The sequence below is a fragment of the Rhinatrema bivittatum genome, chromosome 4 (genome assembly GCF_901001135.1).
Source record: "Rhinatrema bivittatum chromosome 4, aRhiBiv1.1, whole genome shotgun sequence".
Lineage (NCBI taxonomy): Eukaryota > Metazoa > Chordata > Amphibia > Gymnophiona > Rhinatrematidae > Rhinatrema > Rhinatrema bivittatum.
The window spans coordinates 375,004,836-375,024,298 of record NC_042618.1 but is presented as its reverse complement, the minus strand read 5'-3'; the positions used below and the strand labels follow the sequence as shown (position 1 = coordinate 375,024,298).

Here is a 19,463-nt window from a genome sequence, read left to right as displayed (position 1 = left end):
ACCTGAGGAGCGGGTACCCAGGTTAGAGAATTACACCGAAGGGCAGAGAGAGCTTCCAGTGGCAGCAGGGAAGCGGCAGAGTAGCTTAGACCGGACAAGTCCAATCCTTGCTAACTCGATTTGATAACAAATGAAGGGCAGGCTAAATACCCGGATGGCGTGATGTCACTCGAGGGGGCCGCCCCCGAGGTTCCCGCCATGACGTGGATAAAGACGTGGGTGGTGTGCACACGTGCATCCTAGGAGGCCCTCAGGAGAAACATGGCGGATTGCCTTGCTATTGCCGTTCCAGGGACACCGGAGAGAGCGGCATGCAGACGCAGTGGTAGCCATCTTCCCAAGGCTAGCGGGGAGATCAGAAAGAAAGGTGAGGCACAGAGGTTGAAGCCGTCTGAGACCGACGGACGCAACATTAGGTCTAGGATGGGACGGAGTCCTCCTGTTCTCTTTGGAATCAGGAAGTACTTGGAGTAAAATCACCGCCCTCTTTGCACCGCTGGTATGGGCTTGACCGCTATGGTCATTAAGAGAGAGGAGAGCTCCATTAGCAGTACCTCCTGTTGCGCTATTGGCTCCCAAAACAGGCTTGGAGGGCAATTTGGTGGGACATCCAATAGATTTAACTGGTACCCTTGATGGACGATGGAAAGAACCCACAACAGGCTGCCCCCATCCAGAAGGTCTAATGTCCTGGATATGGGCAACTGGTCTATGCTCCCTACGACCCAGTCAAAATCCCAACCCTGGAATTGACTGAGGTGCCGGCTGGGGCTTAGGGGCTCTCTGTTGCCTGGGATGGATGCGGAGCCCTAATGGTATTATCGGGAGCAAGGAGGTAGAGGATAGTATTTCCTTTGGCGAAAGAAAGACTTCCTTTGTCCCTGTCTTTCCACCTCTTGGAAGAGGAGGATGGGTCGGGAGTGCTGGTGGAGAGTTGTTGGAGGGTTTCATGGTGGTCCCTCACCCTATGTCTGAAGAGATTTTCCCCAGTACATGGCACATCAATGAGTCGTTCCTGTATCTCTGGTCAGAGATCCGATGCCCACAGTCATGCCATTCTGCAGGCATCAATTGCCACTGCAGAGACTCTCGATGCCATCTAGAAAACATCATAGGTTGCTCGGACCTTGTGTTTTCCAGACCCTTATGCACCTGCGACATGAGGGTGTCCTGCTGATGTTGAGGCAACTGCACAGCCACCTCCTGCACCTGTTTCCAAATGTCCTGCGAGTCCTGGCTCATGTAGAGCTGGTAGGCAGCTATGCAGGCAATGAGCATGGTGCCTTGAAATACCTGCCTCCCAAGAGCATCCATTGTTCTATGGTCCTTCCCCGGGGCACTGAGGAGTAAGTCTGAAAGCACATGGACCTCTTGAGGCTGGATTCGACCATCACAGACTGTGGGATAGCTGACGCTTACTGAATTCGGGAGCCTTCAGGATGAGTTAGGCCCTGTCCACCTTCTTATTAACAGGAAGCACTGTGAGGGGGTGTTCCTATATCCTCAGTAGCAGCTCCTTAATGATCTCATGCACCGAGACCACCACAATCTCTTTAAGAGGCTCCATGAACTGGAGGATCTCAAGCATTTTGTGCCTCACATACTCCTCTATTAATAACTGAAACGGGATGGCTTCCGCCATCACCCTCACAATCCTGCGAAGGTCAAGTCCTCTGGTGGAAACTTCCTTTGCTCCTCTAGAGGAGAATGGTCTGATGGAAGACCGTCAGAGCCCTCGGAGGACTCCGAAGCATTATCCCCCCAGGGGTCATAGGGTTGCTCATCCTCGCTGTAGGCTGCAGGGGATGGGACCCTAGGTGCTCGACCTTCATCCAGAGATGCAGGCACAGGTAAAACTGGATGGGGGACTGCAGGCCTCGGCATCTCTGCAGGCCTAGGTGGAGGTTCCTCAGAGGAGGAACTGGCAATGACCACAGTATCAGTAGGGGGAGCCTTTGGGGGAGGCTCGTCAGTGCGTTACCGACCCAGCTGGCATCTGGGAACAGATGCCAGCTGGGTCGGTAACGCACTGACGAGCACATTGAGCTTCTTCAGCAGCAGTACGAGGACGGGAAGCACCAGGTCTGGTGCCCTCAGTGCCACAGGACCGAAGCCCTACAGTGTCTGCTCCATCATCAGCTGGATTCACTGCTCCCACTCCTCCTCAAACATTGCTGATGCCAATCTGACTTGTAGGAAGGAGGAGTGGCCAGATCTTCTTCAGACCCACAAGGAAGATTGGTGACTGGCATCAGGACTGGTGGAGACCATTGTGGACCCCCGACACTGATGGAGGACTGGCTCTCCTCCCCGCTGGGTCACTTTGGGGGCATCTCGGCATGAGCCAGTGCATCCCTCTGCCTGGCATCTTGCATCAACGGAGACCGGTGCAGATGCTTCTTCAGCTTCCCTCGATGTTCGGCCCGGTCCTTCCCAGGTGCCAAGGCTGATAATGAGGAAACTGACATCCTTGGTCTGGAGGAGATCAACGGTGGTCGATCTTGGGTACTCCTATTTGCCGATGGCATCGACAGAACTGATGGCCCTGCCGATGTCGATGGTACAGTGTCCATCGGTGCAGCTCCCAGGTCCATTGATGTCGATGCTGTGAGCTCTGACCTCTTTGTTGTTGAAGCAGATGTCCCTTTGGAGTCTTCTGGGTGCATAAGTGGCAATCCCAGATGTCATGCATTGCCCCGAGGCAGAGGACACATATCTCACGTGGGTCAGTGATAAACATGGTCCTCGTGCACTGGGGGCATCTCCTAAAACCGGATGTGGCCATGTCGGGACAAAACAAAAGGGGAGCAAACCAAAACGATGGTGGCAGGTATCAATGGCTGGCTGGCACCGAGGCAGCACTGCCGTAGGAAATCGACCGTGAAAACCCTGACTAGTAACACTACGGGAAGGACGTAGAGAGGAACCTGGCGATGAAACCACAAGAGGAAAGCTGCGAAAAAAAGGAAGTTTTCCACAAGGTCAAGACAGACAAAAGTGAGCTCACTCACACCAAAAGGCTTACAGCTCCATGGTAAAAGAGAGACTGGAGAGGAACCATGCGTGGCATAGGGTAGGCTGGGCATACTCGGTGTGTCTAGGCAAAGTTCTAGAAACTTTGAGATAAGTTTTCCGCATAGGAGCTCCATCTGATGATGTCACCCATGTGTGAGGACTACCATCCTGCTTGTCCTCGGAGTGAGCATTTTACATCTGTTCAAATGCTTTTGGATTATTTTCCTGCATCCCCCTCCCCCATTCATGTTGTGCTTTTTACCTGCTGAAAAAAAGAGACTGGGACAGGTTTAAGATAGGGAAAGCATAAGTGGTGATTAAATTTTTTAAATCACCACATGCGGTTTCCAGTGTATATTTTCTGCCTGCTTCAGTGCAGATGCAAAGCACACAGGTACCTGCATTGTCACATATGCAGGATTGTCAAAGGATAAAACTCCATTAGGAGCTTGCAGTTTCATGGCAAGACTATGAGACTCCCCAGGGCTGGTGCAGGGTAGTAGGCACCCTAGGCGAACCTTCTGTCTTGTGCCCGCCCTGGTCATGCCGCACCGCCCCCCCCCCCCTCCCTCCCCGGTTGCCTGCTGTGTGCTTCTCAGGGCTCATGGCCCAACTAATCTGTACTCCTTTTTGCCGCAAGTGGAGCGCTCATGGCACCATATGGCTGCTCTTTGGTGTGGCGCCCCCTACTGGTCGGAGCCATAGGCAACCACCTAGTTTTGCACAATGGATGTGCTGGCCCTGAGCCTCCCCATACAACAAGCCCCTTTATAAGATGCTGTGTTTGTGTTTTCTATTCTTAAATAATTCTTGTGAGTTGCAGTAGAATTCTGTCACAGGAAATTCTCTTTATAGCGAACAAAGGGCTCTATTTACTAACCATTTTTCCCATAGACACAAAGTTGGAGAATAGCTTTAGTAAACAGACCCCACAATTTGCAGAATCTATGTAAAAAGGCTACTTTAATTTGATTTATGTGTTACGGTAATAAAACTTTGTTACTTACAATGTTCCGGAAGGAGTGATTGCTAATAGGGTCTTCAGCAGCAAGCGAAGCACTGCTCAGCATTATGAAGACCAAGATGAGGTTGGTAAAGATGTGATGGTTGATGAGCCTGTGGCATCCCACTCGAATACTGTAAAACAAACAAACAAACAAAAAATGAAAGCAGAGAACCACATAAGCATGTGTAAAGTATTACAGAACAAATCGGACTTTCCGGGTACTTCACTTCGCCCTATGATTCCTTTAATAATCATGCAGGATACATTCTCCCAGACTCTTTCCAGCCCACGTGCTTAAAAAAAATCCAGAAAAAGATGAGAAATTTCAGATGGCGGCAAGAGCATATGTGATTTAAAGCACAGCTGTTGTTGATCCCCCTTTCTCTGCTCTATTGGTCAGTCCATGGAACAGCAGAAATTATTTTTCTTTAGTCCACTAATTGTTAAATAATTATCATAGCCAAAAAATGAGAGAAAACAACAAATATTTTCAAAATATGACACTGCTTCGGACAAAACTTGAAAAAAAATTGTAGAAATGGTGGAAATCTAGAAATGGGACACTGAGGAGGTAATAACCAAACTGATAGCATCAGTATGAATGCTTCAGGTGCTTTCCTACCAGTGATGTTTGTGCCAGTTATCAAAGCCTAATTAAAAGGTGAATTTTAAAGGCCTAATGCACGCATCAATTAGGGGATGAGCGAACATGTTGGGCCGGTGCGCACCAAGTGGATTTGAAAAGCCAGCCAGATACGTGCTTACTTGCCGCTGGGCGCACAAATCAAAAGTTGTAAAAAGAGGCAGGGAATGGCATTCTGGAATTGTAACCTAAAATTTGTGCGTAAATACTTACAGTGGCACGGGCCGAATCCCTCTGCTGCGTAAGATTACTTCTTCTATGGATGATGGGGAAGATGTCAAACAAAAAATCTAGGCAGATCAGCAGGGTTTTTAAAGGTCAGGGCTAACGGGAAGGAAGGGAGACTATTAAACTAGGGGGGGTTTGGAAGGCCTATCCCTTAACTGGGTGAACATGGGAATGAACTGGGAAAATGGGCAATGGTGTCTACGCAACAGAAGTGGCATTTGCGCGCAGAGGCACGTGTCCACTTAAAATTCTGCACGCAGTCAAGCTATTTTAGAACGTTCGCATATACGCGCGTGCATGTTATAAAACGGCTGCATCTCTGGGCGAGGGCCGACAAATGCGTACACATGTGCCCACGTGCCACTCTGAATGTTACCCTCTCTCGGCCAGGTTCATTAAGGCTTTTCTCCCATTTTGTGTTTCTAGGAAAAACCCTTAGTGAATCAGGTACTTAGTGAGTGGTTTTGCTTTGATTATTGTTGCAAGTGTAAAGCAGCAGCAACATTAAGTGCCTGCTTTTTTGTGTGCCAGGAAACATTTAAAGGAAAATAACACTCATAGATTTGAAAATGCAAAGGACGAGCATTATTTTTTCCCTCTTCCAGGAGCTAAACACACATCCTCGGGAAACGCCACCTCACAATGCAGCTACAAATTTACGTGTTACATAACTCCATGCATACGTTTACCTGCAATGAGAGACAATTTTGAAAAGGCCAATTTACATGAGTGAAAAGCATTGTACTTGTGAAAACCGGCTTTCAAAATTTAACAGTTGAGCCTCTCAAGCAGGACTGCAATTGAGTAATGAAATAATCAAAATATCTGAAATAAAAGGGTATTTACGGGTTGGTAGTACTAAGAATGAAGAAGGAGCTCCCTTCGGGGATTGGCGTGATTTTTTCCTTTAACTTCAGTTCTGATATTCTTCTAGGACGAGGGCCGGCAGGTAACTCTGGTTCATCCTCATCGTCTTCATGGTCACCTACTTTAAAGTTAAATAGAAGTGTTACCACTGAATATACAGCTTTCCTAAAGATTTTAAACATTGTTCAACATGCAACAATATTGTGCATAGCATTTTCAAAATTACTTTAACATTTTTGAGTCATAAAACAAAAAAGCTGCTAAGAGAATTATTACATGAATGAATGTATTAACATAACCTCAAATATATTTTTGTTAAAAATAACTAAATATAATGGACGAGATTTACCGAGGGATTTTTTTCCTAGTATGTGAGTGGAAAAAAATCTCTCTCACAGCTCAGTCTTATACTATGCAGTATCCATGGCTATTTCAAAGGTATTAGGTACATTATGGGCTGGATTTTAAAAGGGTTACACGCGCCGGGCCTATTTTAAAAAGGCCTGGCGACGCACGTAAAGCCCCGGGATGCGTGTAAGTTCCGGGGCTTGCAAAAAGGGGCGGGGAAGGGGCGGGGTGGTCCAGGGGTGGGGTCAGGCCGGCGCGCACAACTTACTTCAGTCCCAGGGCTGAGGTAAGTTTCGAGATAAAAATATAAACAAGGAAAAGGTAGGGGGGAAAGGGTGGGGGAGGTAGGGGAAGGGAAGGGAACGGGGGGTGGGGGGGGTAGGGGAAAGGGGGAAGACAGTGCGGCTCAGCGCACGCAAGGTGCACAATTGTGCACCCCCTTGCGTGCGCCGATCCAGGATTTTATAACATGTGCGCGCATGTTATAAAATCGGGCATACATGTGTGCGCGCCGGGTAGCACGCGTCCCTGTACGCCCGCACGCTTTTTAAAATCTACCCCTATGTGAACCTTACAGCCTTGTGCTCCCCCCACCTCGCAAGACCCCCCCCCCACACACACACAATGAAAAATTATGCATTTATAGTAGACTTTACATAAAAATAATCTTCTGAGGTACAAATGATCACTTACATCATGTTTATTATGGGGTAGATTTTAAAAGAAGCGTGCACGGCATATATATACACACGCTACCCGGCACGCGCACATGTACGCCCGATTTTATAACATGCGCGCGCATGCACGCACATGTTATAAAATCAGGGGTCGGCACATGCAAGGGGGGTGCACAATTGTTCACCTTGCATGCACCGAGCCCACTCCGAGCCGCACTGCCTTCCCCCTTCCCCCACCCCCCACCTTCCCTTCCCTACCCCTACCTCCCCCCACCCTTTCCCCCCTACCTTTGATGATTTCTTTTTTTTTTATCACAAAACTTACTTCAGCCCTGGGGCTGAAGTAATTTGCGTGCGCCGGCCAACTGCTGGTGCGCGATCCCTGGCACAGTGGCAAATATGGCCACTGTGCTGGGATCCTGACCCCACCTCGCCCCCCTCCCGCCCTTTTTTGCAAGCCCCAGGACTTACATGCGTCCCGGGGCTTTACGCGCATCTCCGGGCTTTTTTAAAATAGGCCCGGTGTGCGTAGACCCATTTATACGTGTAACCCTTTTAAAATCCGGCCCTTTATTTATATATGCATTACTGTGATGCAAACTAGAAAAACCTGCAGAAGAGACACTTGAAATAGGTATTAGGCCTACTGTAGCACATGCTGGGTGTGGGTTTTGTTTTCAGAAAGCCATAAGTAAACTGAATTATAATTACAATATACCAGAACAGCACTAACTGCCAGCACTCAAACAGTAACAAGCCTACTTATGAAAAGGCAACACTGGAAATATTACACTAGGTCCTACAACACCAATGCACCTCCTTTTAGGATAAACCAAGTTGCTATAGATCCCTACAGATAAACTACAAGCTAGCAGAATACCTTACCTTGGTCATACATGCAGAACACAGACAGAAACTTGCCAAATACAGAAATAAAAACAGAAATATGTAAAAACAAACAAAAACCTGCTGGAAACCACAACAATGGAAAAATAAAACTGCCACCATTCATCATAAAATATCAAGCATAAAACAATCATAACAGTAAAACTATACTAATAAGAAGTATTTCAAAACAGCTATCAAACAGAATAAGAGGAAAGGCAGGATAAATAAAATATATTTCAAAGCAGCAATTTCCAAAATGGTGCTGGCCAGCCCTTTCTCCCTATCATGTGACAGGAACTACCCAATAGCATCGGTAGCCTGGGCCGCCACTAGACCACCAGGGAAGATTTGGGACATCTGGGGGAGCAAGGTGGGCTAGGGTGAGCAATGGGGTGGCTTGCAACCACATGGGGAAGACCACATTTGGGCCAGAAGGGTGAGGTGCTATTTTTTAACAAAGGGGAGGGGCTAGAGGTAGGACACATGAACTGGGTTTTTTACATAAATATTGTATTATCTTCCATGGCAATTGTATACAAGTGAATACGAGCATTGTCTTAACGGACTTCAAATGAGATGTGTCGCTCATTTAAAGATTTTTATATGGATTCAAAAAGAAGGAAACATTTTTTGCAAGTTTTCGATGAACTTATGAGACCTATGATTAAAGGCTTGGAGCAGCAGCACATTTTAGCGGTCAATACACAGTTAGTTACCACTTTTAAATAAGAGCTTTGCATGCCCAGTTTTTCTTGCGGGATTTTTATCATGCTTGAATTTATGCTATCCCCAATGTGGAGCAAAGGGGAGCCTCAAATCAGCCAGTGCCATTTTGTATTTTAGAATTATGGGACAGGAGTGATTAGGTATTGTATTTGTCTGAGATACCATTCAGCTACTCCAAGATAAGAACAGAGGTTTTGGGTAAAGGTAAGATTTAGAGCTGGAGACAGGGCTACCAAGATAGCCTCTTGGGGGAGAGGGTAGGAGGATCTCTGGTAGAGGGCTATGCCTGGAAATGTTCTTTGGTTTTTTTAGTGGAGGATTCTATGCCAAGCAAGTGGGGAATTTCATTCAGGACTAGCCTTTTAAAAACCGCAGCCCGATTGGCCAGGGAATGTGCAATATCTCATATACAGGGCTTAACACCCTTTAGTGAATCCCATGTTTATAAGGGGAAGGGGGATCACTAAAGCATATTTTTAATGCTCTTATGTAAGCAGGCAATGCACAGGAATGCATTCATTGTATTTTGTCTATTTTTCATTAGCCATCCTTACTTCGGATTACTGAAACCAACGTTTATACTATGGTGCCCTCTAATTGCTAGTCCTCACACCAACAACTCATCAATGTTGGTGTGAGGACTAGCAATCATATCCAAAGCTGTTAAGTCACTCTAGAATCAGCCTTTCACTAGAAAAACTGTAAGAATCAACTACAAGATACTTAGTATCCTTGCTGGCCATGATAACAGGAGGCACAAATAAGGGCTAATTTTAAAAGCCCTGCATGCGTGAAATCCAGGAGATATGTGTATGGCCGGGACGTGTGCATGTCGCACGGATATTCATAGGCCTGCAGACATGCGTGTATCTCCTGGTATGTGCAGAAGAACGGGTTTGGGGAAAAGGGGCAGGCTGGAGGCGGGGTCTGGGCAGAGCATGGGCAGGCCGAGACTGCAGCATTAGGCACTGTCCCACTGAAGCACACGCCTGGAGCTAACAGGCCCGTGCAACCTGATGCTGCTGAGGAGAGCAGGTAAGTTGTCAAACAAAAAAAAGGGGTAGTTAGCGGGGTTTTAGGGGTCGGTGCTAGTAGGGGAAAAGGGAGGCAGGTTAGGTTAGGGGGTTAGTAAAGGAGCGGATTGGGAGGGAACATGGAATAGGGCCTATCGCGTCGCTGCTCGCATCTACTGAAATCCTCCCCCCACTTACGAGCGCGATTGGGCACTCGCGCACACAGATACAAAATCGTGCACACATGCAAATTTTATAACATGTGCACATTGATGCATGCATGTTATAAAATCGCCCCATCCATGTGTGTGCGCCGGCAGCCATGCTTCCATGGATGCCTGCACATGGGTTTGAAAGTTACCGTCTTGGGGTAGATTTTAAAAGAAGCGCGTGTGGCCTACATGTGCCCCTGCTACCTGGCATGCGCACATGTATGCCCGATTTTATAACATGCCCTTAGTGTTAACCTTAATTCAGTATCATCAACTGAGTTATCACACTGCTTTCCATAAACAAACTTTGATTTTTCAAATCATTGAGTGAATATCTGTACACTTAACAGTCTTGAATTCCTCTAGAAGCCTTCCTTGACACCTCCTTCACCTGTGTTGACCACACACTCATACACCATACCTGGAATGTCACCAGCTGGATAGGGATCCTTCTCTTCATTGTCTTCTTGGCATTCATCTACTGCAACCTACAGAAAATGATTTAGGAAAAATAAACTAACCCTTCATAGGTATATGAGAATGAAATCATATGAAAATACATCAGATGGATATCAAGGAGCATTATTTTCCTTACAACAGGAACTGTCACCATTATCATGTAAGTGTTTGCTGAAGCATCTTAACATCTGTTGCCACTGCTTCTACTACCACATGCTAAGATTCATCCATGGTTTGTTTTGTTTTTTTTAATATCTCACCATGAAGGAGGAGAGGAGAGATTGGTCTGCACGCTGGGAAACCGCAACTGCAGTACTACCTACAGGTTGTTTGAGAGAAAGATCTTCCTGGTCGAGAGAGGGGAGGCCCGGATAGAGGGGCGGAACCCCGCCGACAGACGTCATCTGTGTGTGCCCCGGGACAGCTTAAAAGTAAGGGCACAGCGGCAAGCAGATCGAGGAGAGGAGAGAGAGGTCTGCAGCTGGGAAGCCTCGACTGCAGTACTACTACGGGTTGTTTGAGAGAAAGATCTTCCTGGTCGAGAGAGGGGAGGCCCGGATAGAGGGGCGGAACCCCGCTGACAGTGACGTCATCTGTGTGTGCCCCGGGACAGCTTAAAAGTAAGGGCACAGCGGCGTGCAGCCGCCGGCGCGCAGCCGAAGCCGCACGCCAAAGGGGCACGCCCCTAAGTGAAAATTATGGGAAGGAAAAGAAAATCTAAAACTTATGCCTCCTCGCCTACAAATCCCATGACAAATAGAATTGGCCCCCATGTTGTGTATGCGGGTGAGTCTGTCGGTGGGGACTTATTGGAGGGGAATACTTATGTAGGAGCCTCCCGTAGCCCCAGGGCTATACAATCTCCCCTACAACCCGTAGTGGAAGCAACATTGGCAGCTAATGAAGTTATAGTTCCTCCGGTTGGAGTGACACATACCTTAAGTGGTAATGGACCCCCACCAGAATGGACTATACATTCGGAAACAGTTTTGGGTGGAGAGGCAACTGACAGTGATAATAAGGTTAAATGTCCATGTATAATTCCTGAAATAAGTAGCGATTGGGGAGAAAGTAACGTTGAACCAGAGAATGTGACTCTGTTGGATGTATGGAAATTATCAGCTAAAATAGACAAGAAAATGTCAGGATTTATATCCAATGTGCATAAATTCTCTGTGGAATCTAGAGAAAAATTTGAGGAATTGGATAGAAGAGAAGATAGAGAAGGAAGTTGCAAAATTGAACCCAGTAGTAAATAAATTGCAGGCTGTAAATGTATCTTCCATTAAAGATAATATGATATTGCATGGTAGGATAGAAATTTTGGAGAATGAAATAAGATCTTGTAATCTTAGATTACTAAATTTTCCAATTTCAAGACTACTATCAGCTGATGAGTTATATAAAAAATATGTGACTGAAATTTTGTCATTTGAAATTGAGAGAATACTATTACTTTCGAGATTATATTATTTACCTAAGAGAAAGACGTTGCATACGCAGGAGGGTGGAGTTGATATATTAGAGAGCCCAGGAGTCTAACTTTTTGGGAGTCTCCTTGGACTTGATTAACTCAAGAGCAACATTGTTAGTCTCCTTTTCCCTGAAACGGGATAAAGACTTGTTTTTCCTTAAATATTTTCAAAATAAAGATAGCAATTTTTATGGTCAAAAAATACAAGTCTTCCCTGATGTTTCCCGTGTGACACAGGCACGGAGGAAACTATTTTTGTCTTTAAAACAATCTGTGTTAGATATTGGGGCTACTTTTTTCTTAAAATTTCCCTGTAAATGTCAGAATTGTTTCAAAACAATAAGTTTGTTTTTCTTGATCCATCCCATTTGCAATGTTTTATTTCAGATAAGTCTCAAGTAACTTAAGTTAGGGTAGATAGGGAGCATTGATTGTTAGGGATGAGCAGAGGGACGCCATACATTGCATTCAGGATACGTATTCGTCTGGTGGCAAATACGTTGCATATGTCCGTATGGCGCCCCGATATGGTTATACGTCTAATTCTATTTGGTACCTGGCTAAAATTAAATTTACTACAACCCCCCACCCTCCTGAACCCCCAAGACTTACCAAAACTCCCTGGTGGTCCAGCGGGGGGTCCGGGACCCATCCCCTGCACTCTCACACCCTCGGAACCAGTTTCAAAATGGCGCCAATAGCCTCTGACTTACCATATCACAGGGGCTACCGGTGCCATTGGTCAGCCCCTGTCACATGGCCATGGGCGCCATCTTGTGCTCCTACCATGTGACAGGGGCTAACCAATGGCACCGGTAGCCCCTGTGACATAGTAAGGGCAAAGCTATTGGCGCCATTTTGATTCCTGGCACCCGACGGCACGAGTGCAGATCGCTCCCGGACCCCCACTGGACTCCCATGGGACTTTTGGCCAGCTTGGGGGGCCTCCTGACCCCCACAAGACTTGCCAAAAGTCCAGTGGGGGTCCGGAATGACCTCCAGCTCTTGGGCCGTATTGCCAGTATTCAAAATGGCGCCGGCGCTACCTTTGCCCTCACTATGTCACAGGGGCTGCCGGTCAGCCCCTGTGACATAGTGAGGGCAAAGGCTAGCGGCTGCCAGTAATCAAAATGGCGCCGGCGCCATTTTAAATACTGGCAATACGGCCCGAGTGCAGGAGGTCGCTCCCGGACCCCCGCTGGACTTTTGGCAAGGCTTGTGGGGGTCAGAAGCCCCCCCCAAGCTGGCCAAAAGTCCCTGGGGTCCAGCGGGGGTCCGGGAGCGATCTCCTGCACTCGTGCCGTCGGTGACCAGGAATCAAAATGGTGCCAATAGCCTTGCCCTTACTATGTCACAGGGGCTACCGGCGCCGTTTTGAAACGTACCAAGGGTGTGAGAGTGCAGGGGATGGATCCCGGACCCCCCGCTGGACCACCAGGGAGTTTTAGTAAGTCTTGGGGGGATCAGGAGGGGGGGTTTGTTTAAATTGGCGGCCGAATAAGTCGGCGAAAATTCATTGTATTCGTGGGGAATCACGATACGTTTCGCTTCCCCACGAATACAACGAATATTGGCACATCCGTTGCGGATTGCCAATACGTAGGTACCGAATGCACACCCCTATTGATTGTTAAGAGAAATGTCTGTGATGTAGATTGAATAACTTTCCTCTCCTCCTAGATGTGGGCTGGAATACAATTATTATTTTTTCTTTATAAGTTGTGATGAGTCAAACTATGTAATACTTGATTATACCATTTCATTTGTAAATGTTATAACTTGAAAAATATAAATTAAAAAAAAAAATCTCACCATGAAACCAAATGCCCTTTGGTCAATTTCTTTTACCCAGGTCAATTTCTTTTACCAACAAACTCAGAGTAATTCTATCTGATGTCTGCCAATTCTGCTATTTTTCATGATCCTCTTCCATTATCTCCAGCCATTACTCTGATTTTGATTACAGGCATTGATGTACTGTGATGATCCCTACTGTTAAAGTGTAATGATATACAGTGCAAGATGCATTCAAATAAATTAAACTAATATTACCTTGCACTATATCCTCATCTCAAGGTGAAAGGGTGACCAAGTGGTTACAGTGGTGAACTAGGAGCCAGATATAGGGTTTAAATTCTGTTTTTCTCAATAACATTTTTTGTAACCGTGGGCAAGTCATTTCAGTTGCCTCTGGTATCCACATAGATTGTGAGATCTTTTGAACAAGCATTCATTTTAGCTGTATGCAATTTATTAAAAAGAACCTTTTTTTTTTTAGTGTGCTTAAATTACAAAAAAAATAATAAATACAAATACAAAACTTTCAGCCATTCAGGGTACACTGCTCATATGCAAAGTGTGAGTCAGTAAATCAAACTGGTTTAATTTTTTAGCAGGGATTTGATGAGATGCACTCGATTGAAACTTTTTATCTGGACACGTACCATGTGAATATACCTTTTCAGAAATACTTTTATCAGTCATTCTGATTGGTGAGTTCAGGCATTTCCAGCACATGCACTTTCTCTATATGGGTGATGTGCAATAGAATAGAATGACTGGCTATGGCCCAATGGTTTTAAAAAGTAATACAGTACAGAAAAGTAAATGTTGCTTTCATAAAAGCAAAAATAAACACCTTGGCTGTCCCCCGGTTAGCTTCTGATTTTTCGCCTTCTTTATTTTCCAGGCTCTCCTTTCTGGTGGAAAAAGAACAAGTTTAAAGCAAAATTTGCTATTATAATCCCCAACTCAGCACTAGAGATAAATACATTTGTTCCATCCACAAGCGCTTGGTTTAAAAAAACAAAGTATAGGTGTTAAAAGTAGAGATAATGTCACAGCAAAAATGACCTTGAGACAGCAAACTTGATGCTCAATGGTAGCATTTTAAGGGGTTGATGTAATAAACTGCACTGACCCTAGCACAGCTCTTAACTCCCATTTTTGCATGGATTTTTCCATACTTAAACAAGCCCAATATGCCCTAGGAAGTTTACTGCTGAAACATTTGCATGTTAAAACCCCATGCTTAGCATGTCTCCATAAAAATCCTAGGGTAATGAGCTTATTAGCTAGCACCCTGCAATGCAGAGTGCTCACTAGAGGACAAACACCTTTGTGTTGATTGTTTTACTGCGGTAAATTTAATTACTGGATCAAAGAAGGAGTAAAGCAGGCTGAGCAGGCAAATGCTCTCCCTTCCTCCTTTCCACCCATCCATGTTAAAAAAAAATATATATAGTGGCCCTGGGGCACCTCAATTCTCAACCCTCCTTTCCCCCAAACTCCCAACTCCAGTTGGAGGAGGAGAAGATCTTATCTGCACCTGTCGGGCTGCTGTCAATGCTAGTGTATCTCTCAGCTGTATCAGCAGCCCCATTCAGAATCTGAACAGAGATTGGTCCCTTCACCGATAGCTGTCAGTGAAGGGACCAATCAGTATCCAGGGAAGAGAATAAATTTATATTAAAAGCCAGTACAACTGAGAGGAGGTAAGATCTTCTCCCCTTCCAGTAAAATGCTGCAGATGGCTGTTCAGGTTGATGGACTCCTGCTGGTTGCCATTCCAGGCACAGCCTGGATCTTCCTGGCCATCCTTGGCCAGCTCGACTATGCCTCAGAAAGCGACTGCTCCCAAACTCTTCTCTAACACAGAAGAGCTGATCCTGGCTGCAGGCTTGATAATCACCCAGCGACCACCAGTTTCCAGATAGAAGGGACTTGGTCCTCCTGCTGATCCATAACAAGCAGCAGGTTCAGGTGCCTCTGTGTGCATGGGGGGAGCCAACATAATGGACTGAAGCCTTGTTTAGCTCCACACACATGCCCCGTTTCACCCCGGGGACTCGCCTGCTGCTGCCAGCCCCAGGGCCCTGCATCTTCCCAGGGAGTCAGCAATGGGGAAGCCTGGAACAGATCTACTTCCTCCTGCAGGTACAAGAGCTGGCCATGGTTGGGGCTCTGCCTTTCCCTCTGTGGCTTTGCAGATGAGATTAAAAAACAAAGTTCTTGCTGAGCTGGGGCTGTGCCCGGGTTTTCTCTCCCCAAAGTGCAAAAAGGTGAGGAAGTGTCTCTGGGGAGGGAGGATGTTTCAGCGTTTGGATGGAATTGTTGATTCCTTATTGGGGGGGAGACTGGAGATGTCAACAGGAGTTGTGCTCCATTTTTAGTGTGGATTTGCTGTTTAATGGGATGCAAATGGCCCACGGGTAAAAAAAAAAAGCCAGTTGCATAGGGGCTACTTGTTTCTACCATGCATGTAAATTAAAACCCATGCTAAATTTTAATGCCTATTTTAGTGTTGGTTTTATTGCATTGGCCCCTAAATGCAATAGGATGAACATAATTCATGTCTTATAATTATCCCTGCAGCATGGCATTATATATTGATATAACAATGGCTGCCACAACACCACCACTCACAATGAGCCTGAACCTTTCAGATCTTGGATGCTAAATAAGATTAATCCTGGCTAGTATCTGGATGGGAGGCCACCTAGGAAGACCAGGGGTGTGGCTTGTAGAAGGAAATAGCCAACCACTGCTGTATCCTGTCAAGGATGTCACAGTAAAATGATGGGCTGTGACTGTCAAAGTCTGTGAAAAACCGATAAGGTACTTATCACCACCACCACCACCACCACAAATGGCTGCAGTGGTCCTCATCTGTTGACAAAATCAGTCTGACTAATGAAACTTGAAAGTAAGAGCTGGGAGGGCATTTTTCACAAGCCACTTACCTAGCTAAATAGGCTGTCTGAAAATTATGCACATGGATAAAAGTGTGCATGGGGATCACCAGCATCACTATTACCTTGCAGGAAAGTCTTCAGAGGAATAGCTGTATTAGTTTGGCTTCTTCGAAAGTTCGTGCCTCAATAAATTGGTTAGTCTATAATGTGCCACTCGCCTCTTGTCATTCTTGCAGGAATAGTACATGTGTATGGGTTCAGAGGCAGGGTTAGGCTGGGGAAAGCAGCAACATGCACAGCTTTCCATTTTCAAAACTCTGCATGTTATTTTTCAGAGGAAAAATATCCACAGAAAAAAGAAGTGCAAGTCTCTGTGGGAAGTTCTTATTTATTTATTTAGTTGGTTTGTTTCTATACCATCTCCCCAAAATAGTCACCCAAAGCAATGTACAGCATATCAAAAAAAAATCCATCGTGATGTACTGCAAATAAAATATAAACTACAAAAACATTAACAACAATTTAAATAGCACAAATGGCAACAACTTCACCATCAGAACCAGCACACATAGCACAAAGAGCATAACACAAAGCAACATAAAACACTGCCCAATGTTATTGTATTGGATGGAAAGACATAAAACTACTTAATGTCTGAAACCATGCCCACAACCACCCCAGGCATATATGCATGCATTTGATCTGATAATCAGGTTAATTTGTATAGATTTGTTATGCAGATTACCAGATTTGTTGGTAGCCCTTAAGAATTAGGGCATTGGTGCTCTAACTGGTCCTCACATACCCCTTTGCCCAAAAAGCCAGTCAGATTTTCAAGATATCCCTAACGAATATGCATGAGATATATGTTTATACATTGGAGGAGGTGCACACAAATATATCTCACACATATTCAGAAAACGTGACTGACTGGGTTGGAGGGGGCATCACTGGACTAGGAGTTGTACATCTCTGGTATAATGAAATAAGAGAATATCATGGAAGATACTTTCAATGACAAAAAAAAAAATAATAATTCAATTTCTTCCCTTTTATTACCGGAGTTTCTATTGCTCACCTTTTACCAAAGGCTGTTACATACCTGGCAGTCTTTTTCTTTTCTTTTTCCTCTGCTTCTTCTTTCTGAGCTGTATTCAGGCTTTCAGCATCTGCCAAATTATCCACAGCAATGGCCAAGAATACATTCAGCAGGATATCTGGTTCAAACCATCTTAAGGACTTGATAGTATCAGACTATTATGTATTGTTGCCTTGTTAGGGTGAACGAGAGCATTGCAGGAAATATTTAAATGAGACCACATCTCACCATCAATATGTAATATTTCAAGTAATTAGATATGGGGATCCAATTCACCCAAATATTTGGTGGCCATTAGGGGGCAAATAGCGAAAAAGACAGAAGAGCAATTGTAAAAGTAGACGTCCAGGAAATGGCCACCAACAAAAAGAATATATTAATCACACCTGAAAAAATATTCAAAAAGTGCAGGAGTAGCTACCACCATACATACTGCATTAACTCCTTCCCACCCCACCCACAGACATGTCCAAAAACACTGATTCATTCAAATACATATCAGCCTTTTAGTTGCTTACAGCAGTTGACAAACCTAAGTATATACATCTTTCTGCTTGGTGTTGATATAAATCCTGTACTTCCTAAGGGAACAGTTGTGATACTGTTATATGGGATTATGTTAACTTTCGGAAAATTATTTATTTATTTATTTATTTAGCATTTTTTTATATACCGAGGTATAGCAGGGTTGCCTTCACTCCGGTTTACATACAAAACAACCAGTTACATTGAACGATGTTTGAAGTTTAAAAATTAACAATAATGAGAAATGACATAACTAGGAGAATGAATGAAACAAGATAACACAGTGTAGATACCCTGAATAGAAGAACAGAGATATCTGGGAACATCGTATAAAGAGGGCATCTGTATCATGAAGTAGGGGAGATTGACTTAGGGGATATTAAAGGATAGCAGGCTATGTTATTGAACTTTAAAAGTACTTTAAAGTCGTAATGCTGTCCTTAAAAAGTCAATGAGTGCTGTCCTTAAAAGATTGGCTGAGTAGCCAGGATTTTAGGTCTTTTTTGAAGGATTTTAAGTTTTCTTGATTGGAGAGGAAGAGAGGTAGCGAATTCCAGAGCTTTGGCCAATAATGGAGAAAGCTCTATTTCTGGTGGAGGAAAGTTTGGCTTGTGGAAGTGATGGAATCACTAGTTGAATTTTATTAGTAGTTCTTGTTGTTCGTTGAGAGCAATGTATGTGAATGATGTCATTAAAGGCAGTGTAATCGGCTTTGTATATTGCTTTGTGGAGAGTAGAGAGAACTTTGAATTCTACTCTTTTATCAATAGGGAGCCACTGTAATTGGTTGAGAACAGGTGAGATGTGATCCGCTTTTCTTTTGCCTGTTAGTACTCTGGCTGCAGCATTCTGAAGAAGCTGCAAGGGTCTCAAAGAAGATTTTGGAAGGCCGATCAGTAGGGAGTTGCAATAATCCAGGCCGGAAAATATGAGGACTTGTAGGACGGTTTTGAAATCATGGGGGTGAAGCAGTGGTTTTAGGTGTTTTAATATTTGAAGTTTGTGAAAGCCTTCTTTTATTTTTGTGGGGATGTGTTTTTTGTAGTTTAGGTCAATGTCTAACCAAAAACCCAGGTCTTTAACGCTCTCTTTAAGATAGATGAGGGTCTTGTCAAAGTGGAAGGGTGGAGTTGTTTTATGTCCAGGATTTTTTCTGGCAATTAGCATACATTCGGTTTTGCTTGTATTTAAGCATAATTTAAGATGAATTAGCATGTTCCTGATTGCCTCCAGGTGTGAGGCTGCTTTTGACATAGCATCTTCTATCGAGGAGGAAATTGGAATTAGGATTTGTATGTCATCGGCATACATGTAGAAAAACTAATTTAAACTAAGCCTTTTCCATTTATTCTATCAGATAATAAATAGCTGCAAATACATTTTTAACAGCCTTCTCCTATTCTAATGTAAGCCTGAACTTTCCCATTGCCCTTCGATTGCTGTTTTCAGTGTGAAATGGACTGTGTGTGCTCTGTAGTAAATCAGTTTCCAATGTATTTCTTGTGTGTTGTGTTTTGTCATGCAGTGTTGAAGGCTGTTTGAAACAGACTTTCAAATACCTGAAAGGAATTAATGATGCACAAAAATCA

General features: G+C 44.7%; 1 protein-coding gene across 13 annotated transcripts in view; it reads right to left on the bottom strand.

The window, feature by feature from the left end:
- CACNA1D (calcium voltage-gated channel subunit alpha1 D) overlaps window positions 1-19,463 on the bottom strand; it is a 513,308-nt gene that overhangs the window by 177,783 nt on the left and 316,062 nt on the right. For all 13 annotated transcript variants that reach the window (XM_029600875.1, XM_029600887.1, XM_029600877.1 and 10 more), the window contains 5 exons: window positions 17,353-17,467; window positions 14,195-14,255; window positions 10,045-10,111; window positions 5,739-5,880; window positions 4,023-4,152 (listed from right to left, as the gene is read on the bottom strand). In XM_029600875.1, coding sequence (XP_029456735.1) covers window positions 4,023-4,152; window positions 5,739-5,880; window positions 10,045-10,111; window positions 14,195-14,255; window positions 17,353-17,467 — 515 coding nt within the window. The remainder of the gene's footprint in view (window positions 1-4,022; window positions 4,153-5,738; window positions 5,881-10,044; window positions 10,112-14,194; window positions 14,256-17,352; window positions 17,468-19,463) is intronic.